General features: G+C 37.5%; 1 protein-coding gene across 1 annotated transcript; it reads left to right on the forward strand.

Moving 5' to 3' along the window:
- Positions 1-140: 140 nt before the first annotated feature.
- Positions 141-17,314, forward strand: ATXN3 (ataxin 3). Its single transcript, XM_039552807.1, has 11 exons — positions 141-237; positions 3,705-3,869; positions 4,381-4,425; positions 5,717-5,802; positions 6,183-6,249; positions 8,632-8,719; positions 8,969-9,101; positions 10,159-10,334; positions 10,756-10,879; positions 11,583-11,671; positions 12,302-17,314. The coding sequence occupies exons 1-11, from the start codon at positions 214-216 to the stop codon at positions 12,394-12,396; spliced, it is 1,092 nt and encodes a 363-aa protein (XP_039408741.1). The 5' UTR covers positions 141-213; the 3' UTR covers positions 12,397-17,314.
- Positions 17,315-19,256: the final 1,942 nt, after the last annotated feature.

The following is a 19,256-nucleotide window of genomic DNA, read 5'->3' on the forward strand; positions in this document are numbered from 1 at the left end:
GCTGCGGAGCAGGCGGCGCGTGCGCTCCCTGCGGGCACGGCCGCCGCCGCGCGGGGGCGCTCGCGGCCAGCGGCGGGTCAGCGCGCCGGCCTCCTCCCCAGCAGGGGGCGCCAGCGCGGCAGCGGGGCCTGCCCTGAGCCGCGGGGGGGCGACGGGCGCTGCGATTGGCCGGACCGGTCACGTGGGGCGGGGGCTGCGGCCGCCACAGTAAACATGGAGTCGATCTTCCACGAGCGGGTGAGTGAGGGAGCGAGTGAGGGCTGGCCGGGTCCCGCCGCCCGCCCTGCTGCCCGCCCCGCCTTCGGTACAGCGCTGTCGGTTGTGGCCGTCCGGGCCGCTGAGACGGGGGAGGCGTGCGAGCTTTATCTGAGGAGCTGCCAGGGCGGTGGCTGGGCCTCCCGTCCCCGCGCTGACCGTGGGGCAGCCCCCGGGGTGCGCTCGGGCTGTGTCGGACCGGGCCGCGCGGCCCCTCCCGGGCATCCGTCCAGCCTGAGGGAGAGCCAGGGCCCTCGCGCGACGGTGCCGGTGCTTATGGCCCGTCCCAGCTGGATTGTGCCAGCCTTGCAGGAAAAGGAGAGTCAGGGCTGAGCCTCGGTGTCCGCTTCGGCATGGGGACTGTGTTCTGGGGACTGCAGAAACAGATTCCACGTGTGGGGAGGTGTAGGCTGCAGCTACTTACGTTTTTTAAGAGGGAGCACGCATAGCTGAGAAATGAGTTTGAGGATAAGCAGCGGCAGGCAGGGCTGGTCCTGTGCTCTCAGACCTATCTCTTCACCGAGCTTGGTTGGGCTCGTGTAATGAGTAGGGAGTGGGAGACCTGCCAAAGAAATCTCAGTTCATAAACTATGCTTCTGTGTGCCGAGCAGTATTTCCTGGTTTGGAGGACAAATGCTTCTGTGAACTGCTGTGATTTATCCAGGTTCCCAAATACGACATACTTCTGTTTCAATGTCGTTCAAATTATAATTGGCTTTTTTTCTTGTACTTTGCCAACGTCTCTTCAACTTTATTGTGTTAACTAGTTCTGTTACTTTGTTTTGATGTGTGGGATTGGTTTCCTTAAGAAATCAAGTAAGATAGCTGTGTACCGTCCTTAAAAAACATTATAAAAATTGTTCTGAAATCCATAAAATCTGGGGAGTGTTCTTTCTGAGTAGGTTTGGGTTACAAAATTTGGCAAGTGTTGCGGTGTTAAGTAGCTGCTGTTCAGAGGGTGAGTGTTGGATTTCAGTCATGATGGCCTCTGTTTCAGTGACCTTTGGTCTAGGTTTGAATATAGTTTAACAAAATGTAGTCTTTTCGTACGTGGCCTAGCCTATTGCAGTATGAAATAACGTCTTTATTACTAAGTTGCTTTCTAGTTTAATAACAAAACTGCTGAAATTGAAGTGACAAAGCATAATACATTCAAAGATACGAGGTGATGGTAATTTGTAGTTGCTACGCATTCTGGGGAAGGGGGAGTTGGTAGTCTCTCATGTGAAACATACGTGCTCCCTGGTGAGTTAGTTACACAGTTAAAAAGTTGCACCTGAATGTATTTTAAGTTGGAAGACCAAATATTTTTATTCTGTTATTATTTTAAGGAAAATCTAACTGAATCTCTGTCTTTTTGTCTTAAGGAGTATTTTTTCCCCCATCAAGTGCTGTCAAAATATTTTGAAGTGCTGCATGTTGCTGTGTCTGCACACCCCAGTTGTTTTGATAAAAAAACATGAGAAACATGGTATTTATAAAGAAAATTTAATAAAACCAAGCAATTTTTAGAGAGAAATGACAGTTGCAGAAAGTAGGATTTAAGGATGGATGGGGCTTCAGGAGTCCCTGTCTTAGAAGTTTGTCCTTTCCTTGATAAGATACAGATGAGTGAAAACACTGAAAGCAGGGCAGCAGTTTATGTCAGGAGAGGTTTTAATGAGGGGATTTCAGGTTATGGAAAAGAGGCAATATTCTCTGCAGAAAACAATGGAAGTTCATGTCAGTTAAAAACTGTAGGATCTGTTTTCTGCATTTGGCACTTAATGTGTATAGCTTTTACATATGAAAATTAAGATTTATTAATTTCAGATAATACTGTACAGATACAGAAAGGTCCTTTTCGTGAAATTAAGATGTAACCCTGTAATACAACTAATTTTCAGAAGTATTTTAGTATCCCTCTGTTTCTAAACCGGTTTCATATAATTCTGATGGGGAAACTTGTGATTGTTGAGCAGGTTCTTCTGTTACAGTTTTGTCATATGACCAGCAGTAAGGATGTGGTCCCAGAGGGACAGAAGCTGGTGTCTAGTCTTGAGTTTCTTGTTGCAGGAAGGGCGTGAGCTGGAGGAGGTTTCTGGATTCCATTGAAGCCTGGCTGTACAGCCAGTGGAGCTTTAATAACTCTTTGATCAGCTGAGTGATGAAACCATAGGAACGTTCTGGAGTAAAGGGAACTTTGGAGGTTTCTGCTGTGGGGAGATCATGGGAGAGTTCTACATATGATTTGTATGATGCTTTTATGGAATTTTAAAGAATATTGCTCAAAGGCATACTCTTGTATTCTTAGTTTCTGTGGGTCTGGTACAAGGGAGGGATGTTCTGTATTGTTCTTGAGGGGTTTTGTTTTTAACGAAGAGCATGTATAGTAGAGTTCTTAGTGTAAATAAAAATGAAGACTGATTAAAACAAAAGAGAAAAGCAAGATTTTAAAATTTATGTTGCTTGTCTTGCACCTGGAGTTATTTGTTTAAAAAGGATTGCTTTTCATAGGAAACTGCTTTGGTTGGTTTATGTTGTGAGGTTTATTTAATGAGGCGGTATTTTATCTCTCATATGAAAATTACAGAGCCTGACATGCATTCATTCAGATTAGAGATTTTTTAAATTTGCACTCCAAAATCATGACTGACATCGTTATTTAGCTCTTTTAAAATTTGTGCTGGTGTTCTAAAAATGTTACACTATACTTCTATTATCTGTAGTATGCTGGACATGTAACAAATTATCTGAAATGGTTTTTATTTAAATGGTCTATCAATAAAAAAATATTTTCATTGTTTAATATGCTGAATTTAATTATTTTTTTCTTGTTTCCCCATCATTGTTTTCAAGATTTTCAAACTAGTGGTATGAGCTTATTTTATCTACTTCCTATATGTAAATTTCATGTGGAAAAGGAGCTTTACTGCTCCTTCAGCTGCTAATCACTTTGCCAACAATAAGATGGAGAGCGGATTGTCAATAGCCACATCCAGAAGGGAAGAAAAGTTAAAAAATAATGAGAGTGTCTGTTACAGAACATGCTTGCTGCTAGGAAATAGATATCTAAACTGTTTGATTTTCATGTATTGATGATTTGAAGAAGATAGAATCCATTGTTCTGATGGTTGCAGAATCTCTGTGTGATTTTTTTGGGTCATTGGCAATTTTTATGGTGTTTTCAAAAACAATTTTTACATGAAATTTATTTCCTTTGAGGAAATAAAGTAGTATGCATGTTAGGTTTTTTCCCTTCAAGTGGATGGGAGGGTTGTATTCTATAGCTTGCAGTGTAATGCATTGAAAGAATATATGGTATTCTGCATGAGTGGGGGGGGGCAGGAAATTTGCCAGAATGAAATGGCTGAGTCATTTTACAGAGTTTACATTAACCTGATTTTCTTCTCTTTTTTCCCCCTTTTTTTTTTTCTTATCATTGATATTTTTTTCTCTTTCACAATTAGCAAGAGGGCTCATTGTGTGCTCAACATTGTCTGAATAATTTGCTGCAAGGAGAATACTTTAGTCCTGTTGAGTTATCCTCTATTGCACAGCAGTTGGATGAGGAAGAAAGGATGAGAATGGCAGAGGGAGGAGTATCTAGTGAAGAATACAGAACATTTTTACAGGTAAAATCATCTTCATTTGAGGTTGCTTGATATTTGCCTGAAATGTAATATTGTCTGGCACAGACCTGCTAGTCTTGTGTAGCTAGACAAGGTTAATTTTCTAGTGCTAAAGCTTTTTAGATTTATAGGCCTTTTCATTCATGCATCTTGGATGTGTCATTTTCAAGTGTTACTAGTACAGCTTTACAATAATTCATCAAAAAGCTACATTACCTTCGTCTTACAAGTAGGAAGATCAGGCATGATCAGGAGGATCAGTATCAGTAAGCCACTGTCAGACAGGAACAGAAATTCCCATGTCTGTCTGCCCTTTAAGCACTGAACATCTCTAAAGGTTTGAGTTTTAAATTAACATGCCTATTTTGGGCATTGTAATCAGCCTTACAGACAAGGACATAAGTTGTTGCTTTAAGAATCTGCAGTTACATTTATTTTCAAAATTCAATTATTTTTGACCTTTTATGCTTACACCATTTTTCCCTTTTCTCCCTCCCAACCTCACTTCAAGCAGCAGCCTTCTGTAAACATGGATGATAGTGGATTCTTCTCAATTCAAGTAAGCACAGCTCTCCTCTGACACCATTTCCTGTTTATGCAATATATGTTCTCCTCTATAATTTAAATGGCATTGAGCTTTTTCATCTAGTTACCAGTTTATGGGCTTAATGGGATTAAGTGCTGGACTTCCAAGTGTTCAGTGTTTTCCATTAAGAGCAGTGACTTGCAGTTCTTCAGTTCATGGGCCCTCAAACACATAGGAGAAGCATGGATTCCAGAACTGTGAAATGACATCTGCTGGCAATAAGCTTGACTTCTAAGCTGTTTCTTATGGGCATTTCAGGTGTAGACCTTGGTTCCTACAGACTGCAGTTTAAAAAGCAGAATTCAGATTGCTTTCTCAAGTTAAGAGACTGGAAGGCCCTTGGCAATGCTTACAGGGTTATTACAGTGATCTGCAGATTTTTCTTGGGTTTTTTGATTTTGTTTTTTTAGGGCTGTAGGGGTAAAGTAATTAATAATAAATACTTAAACCAAAACAACAACAAAAAAAGCTTTGAACACCAAATTGGGGCTTGTGTCTAGATTAGAGCTCTAGGCATCTTTGGCTGTCTCCCAAGCTTTCAGTGGTGCTTGCCAATGCTCCAGACTTCTTCAAGAGCCTCTCTTCATTATGGCAGACTAGGCTGTTTTTCTATTTAGCAAGAAACCATTAACAGTTTGGCTTTCTTTCTATCACTGATTGGGCTGCTTCAGTAGCTGAAAAAATGCTTCCTTGTTCTACTTCTTTGTCCTGTCATTGCTTTGCCATTTGCTGCACAGTTGGCATGCTGAAAGGAAGTTGAATTGTTAACTTAAAAATTCTTACAGTGTTATTTTGTGTAGCTTTAAACAGTTTTTGTAAAAGAGTTGGTGCTCAGATCAATAAACTGATCCTGTGATAATCCAGTGGTACAAAATTTCCAATAGTTACTGTGAAGAAAGATTGAGATTGTATGGGGCGGAAGGAAAGTAAGGGCAGAGCAGTGCATTGCAAGTAGAGAGATGACAACTTAGGAAGTGTCTATGGAAGGTGAAATTACACCTTTGTTTGGGGGAGTAAACTCATTAACAAGGCTGAGTTAAATCTTAGTTTTGTTACTTCTCCTTAGGTAAGATGAGAGTGTTACGTTGCATGTAGATTCATGACAGCTGCATTTTGAGTAATGTGATTCCTAGGTTTCCTGGCAATGTTTTGAAATCTAAGTTTTATGAAAACAGTATAATTGTTTAGTGTAGCTAAGATGGTTGCATTGCTTGAATTTAGATTTGAACTAGTTTGACTCACGAAAAGTGTTATTTTTTGACAGGTTATAAGCAATGCCTTGAAAGTGTGGGGTTTAGAACTAATCCTCTTCAACAGCCCAGAATATCAGAGACTTGGGATCGATCCTATGTAAGACTTTTAATCTATGATTTAAATAATGTTTCTTTAAAATTGCTGTTTCAAGCTGTGCTGCATTTTGATGTTTGTATTATCCCCTGACTTGGACTTTTTGTTTTGTTGTGGGGGTGCATGAGAACATCTGTCCTCTTTGCCTTCATGATATTTTAGTATCTGTGGCATCACAGGTATATGGAAATTTCAGTGATATTGACAACTTCCTAAATATTATAAAAGCAGTATGAGTATTCGGTAATGTAACATAAATGGTTGTATTACTGAAACTTTATTATTATATAAGTTCGAATTAGTGATAACATCTTAAACATTATTATGTACTCTGATTTTAGAGTATTTAATTTTATTTATACCTCTTGTTTTTCTTTTTACAGAAATGAAAAATCATTTATTTGTAATTATAAGGAACACTGGTTTACAGTTCGAAAGTTAGGAAAACAGGTGACACTGTCTTTTTTTATTTTAAAATTTACTTCAGAAATCGGTGTGGAAAAGTGGTTGCAAGTAGATTGTGCTTCCCTTTTGAAGCTTTTGCTGCAGTTTGGTTTAATAGTATCCCATGTTTTTTAAAAAAAGTAAATGTTTGTTTTATTACAAAAATGCCAGGCAGGTCATTGTTAATGTTAGCCTGGGGAAAGATGGTAGTATCAATTCCCTTGTGAATCTGTCCTGTAGAGAGCTGCAGCTCTGGTAGAGTCTTATGTGACTTCTTAGACTACTTTCTTTTTTTTTTTCTGCATGAAGTACTGAAGAAAAATTGTTTGAGGGGTGGGAGGGAGTAGGGAATCCTGAACAAGGATTGGGATCCCTACAGAATGCAAACTTATTATAATGCAATAAGTTACTGACATGGTAAAATAATTTTGTTTGTTTAAATAGGCAGTAGATATAAGGAAAAGTTCAAAGTTTTGATGGATAATAATGGATACTCAGAAGACTATCCGTTAGAATGAGGGTTGGGAAAGTAGAATCACAACTTTGTAGTATTATATAAAACTTTGAAACAATTGTATTCTGAGCAGGAAATAGTTATTAAAGGTAAGGGATGGCCATGTTAGTATGTGGTACCTATGTACCAACTCAGTTCATATCCATGTCCCTTACAGCACCAATGCAGTGTTTTATTTCAATAGCCAGTCATTGTTCTGGATCATCCTTCATAAGCTTTTATACAACATGAGCTGATTTGGTGTTTGGCTTTTTTTAGGGCTTTTTTTCATAGAAAACATTCATGGAAAACAGCTTTTAGATTCTGTAATAGTGGGACAGGGGTCTCTTTGCCCATTCGGTTCATTTTTGTAAGTTCTGGCTATTTATGTTGTCATCCAGATTTAAAAAAATAAAGAAAAATCACCCATGAATGAGAAAACTAAACTCTACTGTTCTGCTTTAGTTTAAAAGTATGGGTAATGTTTACAGACAATTTTTGTTTATTTGATATCAAAAAGGCTGGATTTTTTTTTTAAATTATGGAAGTGCTCCTTATTATACAATGCAACCGTGTTGGGTGGAATTTTATGAGAGAGCATTCTAACCCAAAGCATTCTAAGTTGGAGGGGAGATGTCTTTTGTCTTTTTGTATGTGTGGCCTGTAACCACATGAAGACAATACTAAGTTTCTGTTATCTAGAGGGTAATGAGAAGACTTTACAAAATAGGTGGACTTAGATTTATTTGACCTGCTTCTCTTCTGTTACAGTTAAAGCAAAATTAGTTTCACAAAACTTTCTCCTCCATAATGCCTTTTAAAAGTTGCCATAGTCTGTCCATCATATTTTTTACCCAACTTTTTATTTCTGTGTTTTTCTACACTGTTGGTCTTCTTACCCATTCCTAGTGGCAAAGAGTGTTTTTGGCAAACTGATTGCATGACAGGGTGGTAGATAGTAATTTATATTATTGTATGGGCCTGGCTGCAAGTGTATGGGTGCATATATGGAGGTTTGGGTAGATTAGGGCATTTCTGTGAGGATGGAGATAGAATTCTCCTTCTTCTATCTCAAATGGTGCTTCCTGGTTAAAAATGGATAATATTGAATGAGGAGGTCTAAAAAAAAGTTCTTCAGCTTCATTGATATATATGGGGGTTTAAGGGTGGAATATTTTGTTTCACATTGAATGTATTTTCTCTCTAGAAGTTTTATGTAAGTATAATACGGTTTCTCTCTTAGAAGTATTATAAATTACTAGTTATGGTCTTTGGGGAACTAGAAATGAGTTGTGTATGTTTATATGAAGTGTCCCTTCTTGTAATACAGTGCTGTACTCTCAGCGTATTAAATTTGAGTAAATTTTTCTTCATTTTTAAGTTTAAAAATTATCTGAGAGAAGGGTAAACACTAGTTTTCAGCTTCACCCGCTATTAAAGGTGGAATGTTCAATGAAAGTATTTAATGGAAGTAATGTCTATTTCCTGTATCTATTAATTTCTTAACACACAGCATTAACTGATGATGGGTTTCTTGCTTCATTAGTTTCAGGTTTAAAACTAGGATTAATCAGAATTTTAGAATGATGTCTGAAGTAAATCAAAATACAATGGTTAAGGATTATCTGTTTTACTGTGTTTCCCTGGTACCAGTATTCAGTAATGGGAGAGAGCATGTGGTAATTTCCACACTTCAGATGTCCTGTTAGAGTATTTGAAGGGTAACCTTTACCAGTATAGGTATTATGCTTCAAAAAACTTTTATTTGGTAATTTATTTTAATAGATTTATTTGGATATTCCATAATAGAAAATTACCACAATGTACAGGAATGGATTACCGAGTAATCTTCATGCTAATTTGTTCTCTCAACCTTCTTTTTTTCTTAATTACAGTGGTTTAACTTGAACTCTCTCTTGATGGGTCCAGAACTAATATCAGATACATATCTTGCACTTTTCTTGGCTCAATTACAACAGGAAGGTAATAGTAACTTGCAGATGTTAAATCTCATTAATTAAAAGTAGGTAATAACCATTATTTCTTAGAACTTACGTATTCAGTTAACTACCCTTAGTTTTATGATTGAAATAGTGAAATAACCCAACTCCTTATAATGAAAGGTGGAGTCTTACATCTTAAGTTGCACATGATTGTATTCCATATAGTGTGCATTTTAGAGTGTTTATATCTGCACTTTAGTGCTGTAGACTTATGATTTCTTTTTCTCAGGTTATTCCATATTTGTAGTAAAAGGTGACCTGCCAGACTGTGAGGCTGATCAGCTACTGCAGATGATTCGGGTACAGCAGATGCAGCGACCAAAACTGATTGGAGAAGAGGCAGCACAGTCAAGAGATCAGAGGTAAGGTAAATAAAGATTTTATTTTGATAATGTTCCGTATGATTGATTTGCAATTTGGAAGTAATAAGAAGTACATTTAGTTCAATGTTTACTGCTGTTGCACACAGTAAAAGCAAGCTGATTGGCAACAAATGGTGTATTTTTAAGTGGGTAAAAGCTGCCTTAATAAGGATTCCAGTCTTTCCATTGAGTCTAATGTGCATAAGCATATTATACTGTAGATTTTTGACTTGGGGAGGAAAATGGGTTAGCATATCTGATAAACTACTGTTAATAGTAATTATTCTATAATTCAGACTGGTTTGTGCATTCCGTCATAAGTAGAAAAGAATGAGAAACTGATCTCTGATTTCCACATCATATGAATCATTCAGCCTTCCCTTTTGGAATAATTTTGCTGTAACATTGTGGTGCTGCTCATTTTTGGTGCCTTCTGCTAATACAAAACATCGTTGAAAGCATAGAAAGTACTACTTCTGCAATGATTTCATTGAAGTTGCATAGCGAACAAATTGCATACTGATAAAAAGGCTTAAGGCTTCTCAGAGGAATTCATTATTTTTCCGCTTTGTAAAGTTAAACTGATGTTGTAAATCGGTGGAATGATTGGCAGTAACATAGAAAGTGTGTACAGTTTACATGGGTTGCTTTAGTGTGGTCTTCCAGGCCTCCTGAGAAGGAGACCATATGCGCCATTTTCTGCTGGTATAACTGTTTCAATAGCAGTAGGTTTGAATAACATGTATCATGGCTTTTTGTGGGCTTATAATTTTTGACGATTTACTATCTAACAGCTTCTTGTCACCATGTGCGTTGTTTTAGAGTGCAGTATGTGGCAGATATATGTTAAGGTTGCACTGCAGTTGCTTGCAGCCCTTTTTGTGCTTTTTCATTTTTCAGGAAAATATTTGTTTATATAACAGACTTTCACAGGAGAAATATTTTTTCCAAACTTAAACCTAGAGTTAAATCAGCAGAACATACTAATTTTAAACCTCATGATAAAACCTAATGTGATTTCTGTCTGAATTTTGCGATGAATGTATGGATTTCACAGGCTACCCAGAAGTGATGTGGACCAAGGAATAGAAGTTAACCATCCCTTTGATGGAACAGGCATGTTAGACGAAGATGAAGAGAATTTTCAGAGAGCCCTAGCTCTAAGTAGGCAGGAAATTGATATGGAGGATGAAGAAGCTGATCTTCGCAGAGCCATTCAGCTCAGCATGCAAGGTGCAGTGCTCATCTAAATTTCTTACAGTTGCTTGTGTTGCTTATGCTTTAAGCAACTACTGGAATCAGTTTGTCAGGCACTCTTTCCAGCATGCGTCAAGCTCTCTGGAAAGACTGGTTTTAGGCATGGAAGGACAATCCAGAATTGCCTGTAGCCATCTCCCTTCTCCCTTGAAAAGTTGTAACTTACATGCTGGCATTGATTATTAGGAAAGAAGAATGAATTGGCAAAGGGTGGCAGGAGGAAACAGTTCTAAGGTGAGAAGGAAAGAGAGTATCAGGCAAAGTTACTCTAGGTGCTTAGCTCTCCAACAAGTCTCTTTCTTCTTCTCCTCAAGTTTGAAGACATTTTTTAAGCTGTATTTAATTTACTAACTTCATTTTACTATAATTAGTAGGTTATGGCATGTTCTGGTTTTAGGTAGCCGTCGAAGTGAGCTCTCAGGCTCATTACCACAGAATGTTCCTCAGTCGTCGCACAGCAGTCAGACAGACTCCCTTTCCTCAGAAGAACTGCGAAGGAGAAGACAAGCATATTTTGAAAAGTAAAGTAGCTGATAGAAAACTGCATGTGGAAGTACATGTTGTATTTTTCAGTGCTTTTTGGGGTGTGAATGGGTTTCTTACTAAGGTCCAGCACACCTTTTCTGTCTTAACATGATTTCCTAACATAATAATGCAGTAGTCTTGCTGCTACTGGAAGTCTTGTGAGGAAAGAAAACAAAACATACATTATAGAAGTATTTTAAATGAAATCCTGTAAATTTCTGCAATTACCTTCCCAACAAGAAGTATTATTTCTCTAAGACTTTGCTTCTGGTAGTGATGCTTCTCATGTGCATCACACAAAAGCATTGTACGTATTTTATGTTGCTGTTCTGGTGTACCTTCTTAATACATAGCTGGGTTATTGTAGTTTTTCCTGATCTCGGTCTTACAGTAATGGAGGAAATAAAGACCAGGGAGAAATGGTATGGATGGGAGGAGTTAGACCTGGCATGATAGGATAAGAATGCAGAGCTTCCAAATCCTGGGAAAATAGTCATGTGGCTTGGAATGTAATACTGGGAAGATAGGTGTCTGAAGGTTAGCAGGGTGAAATGATGAAAGAGATTTTGGGCACAGGGGTGTTACTGTACCAAACAGCTTCTACTTCTGACTCTTGGCCTTCCTTGCAATGAAATGAACTTGATTGAGGTCTCATACTGATGTTAATCTTATTCTCTTATAAATTTATAACACTTTCAGACAGCAACAACAGCTACAGCGGCAAGATCAGACCCCAAACCTACAGGATAAGGCAACTGTCAGCTCAAGCACTCCAGAAGCTGGCCCAGGTATTGTTTTTTAAACTTGCATCCAACGCTGAAATGTGTCCTTTTTATCTTTGTATTGTTTCTTAATTTTCCTTGTCTGCCTACTTTGTCACTTCAGCAGCCATTCCGACTGCATATCACAGCTGTTACTGTACTGGCAGTGAAGGAAAGGATCACTTTCCTGAAAAGCCTGTTTCCCTTTGAATGGCAATATTCTGTTTCAAAGTGAAGAGCATTGCTAGCAGACCACTTAAGTTCTAGCTTTGCTTTTTGTTGTTTTGTTTGTCTTGAGCATTACAAATTGGAATCTTTGATGGTATTTGTGCCAACTATGTGTTTTCTAAATTACTTTTAAAGTTGTATGACAACTTGGAGTAATATCTGACAAAATTATTGGAACCAGTTTTCAGAAGAACATGTGTAGACCTTACCAGTGTTAGGTATTGATGATCCAAAATTGGTGTGTATGGTTGCAAACTGCCTTTTGTCAGTAAAAAACTATTTGCAAAATGTTCAGTGATTATAATAACAAAGCCAGTTTTGTGGGTGGGGTGGGAAAAGGGGGGTGTGGACAAAAGAAACAACAAAAACATTTAACTGAGATTAAGAACTGTGAATTTATTACAGCTTGTATGCATTTATTGTCTTTAGGAGGTGATATGAGCGAAGAAGACATGCTTCAAGCAGCCATGAATATGTCTCTGGAGTCTGTTAGAAACCACTTGAATTCAGAAGAGGAGAAATAACATCATTATTCCCCTTGTATTGTCAAAATGCTAAGTCTCCATTAAAATTCTACTGTGTGAATGTTGCACAAACAGGGTTCATTTCAGAGTTCTGGAAGCAGGAATAAAAGGGGGCCTGCTGGAGGTCAGTTTAGAGAGGGTCTGCAAATACAAAAAAGATTGCACTAATTTAGAGAACTGTAGCACTCCTACTACAAAACATCTGCTCACAAGAGTAGTGTTGTTAAAATTAATAGAACTGTTCACACAAACAAAATTAGACAAGGGTAGCAGCTGTAACTTGCATTTAAAAAACAAGTTTAAATTGTTTTGAAGAATTCTATAGAAGATACAAATGATGCTGAAAACAGCATCAACTGATTTTCTTCAGTACTAATGGAAAAACAGATACGAGTAGTAAGTTATGCTCATAAATTCTTTTTAATAGATCACTCTAAATTGGGGAGAGTAATTAAGTTCCATTCATCTTAAATAATTTATCTTGTGATTGTTTATTATTAATGACTTAATGTCAACTTTTTGATCCTGCTGTCCACTTCTGAAATGATCCATTCTGCAGGAGAAACAAGAATCCCTAAATTTAATGCTTTTCAATTCAAGACAAAATTTTCAGTGTATTGTTGATTATCATGTTATTCCTGAGTCTTTCAGTGATTTCTGACTTTTTAACAGTTTTTGGTTTTAATTCCAATTGTAAAATTTTAGGTTCATCTTTAACATACTGTCTTTTAGCAGATAACTTGCCTTATTTGGCTTGGGGTTTTTTGTAGTTCTTGTTTGTTTTTAATTATTGTATTCTTATGTTCTTTCTTGTTAAGCCACTGTATTTTTACTACAAAAGCAGCATATACTCAATTGGGTTGAACAGGTTTTCTTTTCTACCTCTTCCAGAGTCTTTTCCTCTTCAAGCTCAACCCTTCATTCTGGCCTTTCAGTATGAAAGAGCTGTAACGGAGTCTAGGAGAAAGTAGGAGGGGATTTAGGTGCCATAAAGTCAGTGCCACACACGAGGTGCATTCCTGCAGTCTGAAATGACCCCTGTGCAAGTAGCTCTTTTAAGAATGAATATTTATGCCTGTGTGGATGTTCTTTCTGAAATGCTTTCTATGAGTGTCTGTCAGAATGTTGCAGTTTTTTCAGGAATGGCCTTTATTCACGCACCTTAAAATTTTTTATCATGCTGTTTCTGATCCTGAGAAAAATTGGGAAGTGCAAAGTATGTGAGAGAGCTTATGGTATGTATTGTAAGACATTTGCTTTGATATCCAGGATGAATGTGTAACAGGGTGACCAAACCTGACTTTGAACTTCAGTGCAACAAAAGAGAGATGTTTCATTTTCCTAAATGGTGCTTGAAATACAAATTCTGTTTACATATAAATTATATGGAAATATGTTGTAGATAGAGTATATAAGCTGTAGTCCAGTTAAAGCATTAACAGTTAGCACAGGCATTCTAAGAATCTTTCAAAAATAACCCCAAATTTCTTTATCAAAATACTTCGAAGTTACATCTTTGCACAACAGTAACATTTAATTAAAATTAGTAGGAAATTAATGGTAGTTAGATGGAAATACACATTCAGCATAAAGTAGTACTGTACATGAAAGGGCTCTTACCTCTCAGTAAAGATTTGTTTACAGCAATGGTTTCCTGATCGCTTAGGATATTATTATATCATACATAATTGGGCTAAATTTTGGTTTTCTTATCTGTGTGCTGGATTTTCACCAATGTCACCAGAACCACTGGTTTGTGTTACACAATATGGATTATGACAAGAGACAGCACTACTTTTTAAAAACTGCATTTTGTCTTTTTCAAATAATAGTCATGCACATTATAATTATTTGTAATGTGTTAAATTAATATAGCTGAAAAGTGACTTTAAAAGTCCATCTGTGTGTATGCCATTTTGAAATGCTATACTTTTCAGGATGTGATTTTCTGCTTTCAGTTTGAAATTTCTATGAAACTGAAATGAAGAAAGGTGTCTAAAGCACTAAATTTTTTTTTTCTCATCTGTCAGTTAACCACAGCTTAATTTTCCTTTTTTGGTTGTGCCATAAACTAATTCTGAAATAAGAGTCATTTTTATAAATAGGTGTAGACTGGCAATCTGATGCCAGTACTTGGAACTCAGACCTTTTATCCTCTATTATGAAAATATAATCAAAATGTATTATTTCTATAGCTCTAGCAGCCCTATATAAAAAAAAAAAAAATCTCAGCCCCTTAAATCTCATTGACTAACCCAGGCCAGCTACATGATTTTATAATCACTAAAACATGCAGGCTTGCTGTTGAACTTTCATGTCACATCAAAAGACACTTACCATTAACCCAGCCAAGTCCACCACTAAATGTAATGGTCCTAAGCACCACAGCTACACCTCTTTTAAATAGCTCCAGGGAGGGAGGACTCAACCACTTGCCTGGGCAGCCTGTTCCAATGGTGGACAACCCTTTCAGTGAAGAAATACTTCCTGATGCCCAACCTCAACCTCCCCTGGTGCAAATTGAGGCCATTTCCTCTCATCTTGTCACTTGCTACCTGGGAGATGAGGCTGACACCCACCTCACTACAACCTCCTTTCAGGACTTGTAGGGAGTGACAGGGTCTCTATTTGAACTGTACCTAAGGAAAAGACTAATACTAGTTACTGACAGTACATATTTTATAACCCAGGTCCCAGGTTCAAAATGTCTGGACCTGCCAAGACACTGTCAATAAAACACTGATGTCATTTTTTGGTGTGCATTCTTTCAGTGGTAAACAGTTCTCAATGTGGCTTAACTACGCTTCTAAGGTGTTTACTAATTTAGAGCATCCTCCTGGTGTTATCTACCCTGTCAAGCTGAAGGGTTGGGTTTTTTTCCATGTTACAGCTTTAGGCCAAAGTCCATTGTAAGGGAGCAGACATTGATTTTTTTTTTTTTGATTTTTAAAAATTTTTTTTAATTACAAAATTATATTCGAGGGAATTTCAGACTTCATTCATTCAACAGATTTTTACTGTTTTCCAGTGAATGGTCCATGTGACATAATTTATGGTTTTCTGCCAGTAGAAATCAAAGGAGCAGGGGGAGTGAGCGATACAAGAAATATCTTCCAAAATTGCTGCTCTAAGTATAATTCTGCAAACTCCTTTCATGGTCTTACAGTGAGGGCAGGAGGAACAAGAGTTGTAATGCAGTCGTGCTTGTATGCAGTTCTTGTTAGGCGCAGCAGGTACAAATATGAGCTGTTTAAATGCTTACATTTTTCTAGACTTGAAACTAATCTGTTACAATTCTGGCGTACTTTAACATTTGGTCTTCCTGTGCCCTTCAAAAAACTGCAGCAAATTTAAGTGTAATTTTCAGCTAAGGTACTCTTCTTACTTGTCATACTTTATTCCTTTGCAGACTACTTGAAAATAACCAGTACAAATTTAAATCTATGATGTGTTTTAATGTTGGACTATTGCTTCTATTACAAACTTACAGAATGGTAGGGGGGTTAAAATGGTTTCTGCGGGTATCTAGTAGACAAATATCATTTGCAAGCTGCTCTGTCTTTTACAAAATCGACAGATTTTAAAGATGAACAAGAACATGTTACAGTTCTAAAATGTGAAATTTTCTAGAATTAATTATTGGTTCAAATAATGATGAAAACATAAAAATGGTGGCCTTTATACTGAAAAATACAGTATAGGGGAATGGGATCAGAGAACTAGAACTCTAGTTACAATACTTATAATACTTACAAAGAAGTATTATTTTGCAATTCGTGTTACCAGCACATCACTTTTAAAGGATTGAAATAAGAATCCAAGGAGAAGAAAAATTGATGTGGAAACTTTTTTTAAGGGCTTAGATAGAAAATGATGTTGTTCGGTTGGTAAGCCATTACTGTCTTGCATAAAACAAACTTAAGTCCTGGAAAATCTTTTATTCACAAATCATTACAAAAAAGAAGGAAAAGAAGTCTAACAGGTAATATGTACATATCTATTCTATACACACAGAATCATTTGTTCAAGTGAGAATAATACTTACTACATTCAAACTGGCTTGGTCCAAATACTCAATTCTTCAATGTAGAATTAGTAGCTTTGTCTCGTATCCAGGTTTTCATCTTAAAAGCAGGAGTTCTTTTGCAATAAACTTTTCTAATCTTCATACACACATTTTGCCTTATTTACATTTCAGAGATGGAGGGAATGGTGTAGTATTTAACTTGCCGTAGTCACCTCCTTCCCCAGTTACAGTTCTTCAGACAGTTAGTATGTGTGACTTTTCAACTGCTTTTACCAAATCAAAATATTTATACATTATTTTCTTTGTTAAGAAAAATAATTATAACTACACTTTTCTTTTAATCTCCCCCCATCCTCAGTACAGGCACTGTGTGAATTCAGGACGGGACTTTTATAAGAGTTTGAACAAAGGGATGTAATATTTAAATGCCATTGTCCAAAAGCAAAATGAAAAAAAAACAAGGTAAAAACCTTGATCTTGTCTTTAAAGCATGTAAGCATTGATAAAATTTTATTTTTTGCTACATGAAACCCCCTGTGTACAAATCAGGGTAGAGTTAGGATTTTGTAAGGGAATAATTTTTTTCATCTCTTGCCTAATAGTTGTGTATTTTAGAAATCATTTTCAGTAATAGATTTTTTTGTCAAGACTGTTTTCATATCACATCTTTGGCTCTGGATTCCTGTGTAATTTTTGTCTATTTTGTGTATATAAAGCATAGAATACTGAAAAGATTTTAAAAGGGAAAGCTGAAATGCTTTGTCATTGTTTTGACTGGAAAATGGCAGCACTGTTCGGTATTTTGAAAATGCTCTCCAAATAGGCATGAATATATATGGTTGTATTTGATATCACTTTTTTAAATAAATATGATTATAGCTTCTAATGTTTCTCTTGTGTTTGCACATGTGCTTTCCTGTATGTGCAGATTGGGCACAGACTCATCAAACATTGAAATCTCATCCCTGGTATCAGTGGGCTTTGCACCAGAGGTGTGTAGACATCAGCAGTGGGGTAGTTTTCCATTGCTGACATTTCATCATCTGATGTCTTTGCATCTGTTGATACTCCAAAAGTTGTGTAAAGAGGCTCCTGTTAAGGAAGGAAGTTGGTGCCAATTATAGTTATGTTACATCTTTAAAAATTGTATGCTTTGTAATTTTTAAAGTAAGATACAGTTTCCTCCCTTGCTGCCAGGATACTCACTCTTTTTGTGCATTGCTTTTGTAGCTTAGTCAAAACAGAGTATACTGGATGATTTGTGTGCCCTTATTAACAGTGGATGAAGTCAGACAGCTAAAAAAATTACTTGCAATGCTAAATAGTCAGTTTCTAGTTTTGCAGGAGTAGTAATTAAAAAGAGTGGACAAGAAGCCTTCTGTGCTACTTTATTGACTACATGCCTTACTTGGCATTATAAAATTACCTACAATAGAAGACATTTTTATCATCCCTAAATATTTTAAACATCTGCAGGATGTCCCTGGTCTTTGTTGAAAAAATGCTAGGAGAGTTTCCCATAAAGATTATTTAGCCCAACACTAAATGACACATCTTTACTGTCATGAGGACCCATATGGGTTTTGTTAAACCAATGATAAGGGGTCTTTTGAGCATTGTAAACTTTTCATCTCCATTAAACCCAATATTGCAAATTAATAATACTGATAAAGATTTATCTACATTCCATGCTATGTCACAGCACTAGTACTTCCTACAATTTTAATGCCTCTTTTTTTCAGCCAGAAATGAATTTGAAGTGGTGTATGATTGGTTTTATTATGGATAATTGTAAGGGTGGCAAGTATGCCATTAAATCAATATACTAGTAAAATCAGGTATAAACCTGATAGAAGAATTGTTCAGTGAAGAAGAGTGAGAACAATCTTTATTGGAGAACTTTTAACTTCAAAACTCCTGGACCATACACCATGGCCAGCCTTAGGGTTGCCTGTGAGTGACAGAGGACAGTAAAGCTAAAAGGTAATACAGTATTGCAGGCCAGCGATCAACCCTTCACCAAGGCTCTGCAAGATACTGTTTGGGAAGCAACAAGCAGATTGTTCCCCATCTGGCTCGTTATGTTTGCCAGCTTGTAACTCTAGAGCATGTGTTCTGTGCCTGCTGCATTCTCAGACCTCTAAAAATCTAAGATTTCACCTGTGAAATGCTCTCCTCAGCTTCATTTTGCCGTTGATGTGGTGCTTTAATTACGCATCTTTTTATGTAGTTGTCAATTTGAAACGGGCAATGAGCCAACTGCCCTGTATTTTATTCCCGGTATGCACATTTTTTTATAGCAGTATCATTCTGACTGATACAAAACTGCTTTTTTTCTGCACAGTGCAGTACTCCTTGTAGTCCCAAATAATTTTAAATACCTCGCTTGATCAAAAAGAATTTTGAATTGGACCAGTGTTGGAGTTCTGGCTGGAAATCCAATCAAGAATCACAGAAGAGACCACAGTAGGTCATCTGGTCCAACCTCCCTGCTCAAGCAGGGTGATCCCAGAGCACATTGCACAGAATTCAGATGATTCCTGGATACCTCCAGTGAGGGAGACTGCACAGCCTCTCTGGGCAATCTGTTCCAGTGTGCAGTCACTGCACAGTAAACAAGTTCTTCCTGATATTCAGGTGGATCTTCCTGTGCAGCACTTTCTGCCCGTTGCAGAAACGTTGTCCTGTTGCTGGGAACCACCGAGAAGAGCCTGATCCAGCCTCTTGGCACCTCTCCTTGAGACGCTGATAGACATCGACTAGGTCCCCTCTCAGTCGCCTCTTCCCTATCCACTCCATTTACATCCAAAGCAGCCGGAGTTTCAGGTCTTGT

The sequence above is a fragment of the Corvus cornix genome, chromosome 5 (genome assembly GCF_000738735.6).
Source record: "Corvus cornix cornix isolate S_Up_H32 chromosome 5, ASM73873v5, whole genome shotgun sequence".
Classification (NCBI taxonomy): Eukaryota; Metazoa; Chordata; class Aves; order Passeriformes; family Corvidae; genus Corvus; species Corvus cornix.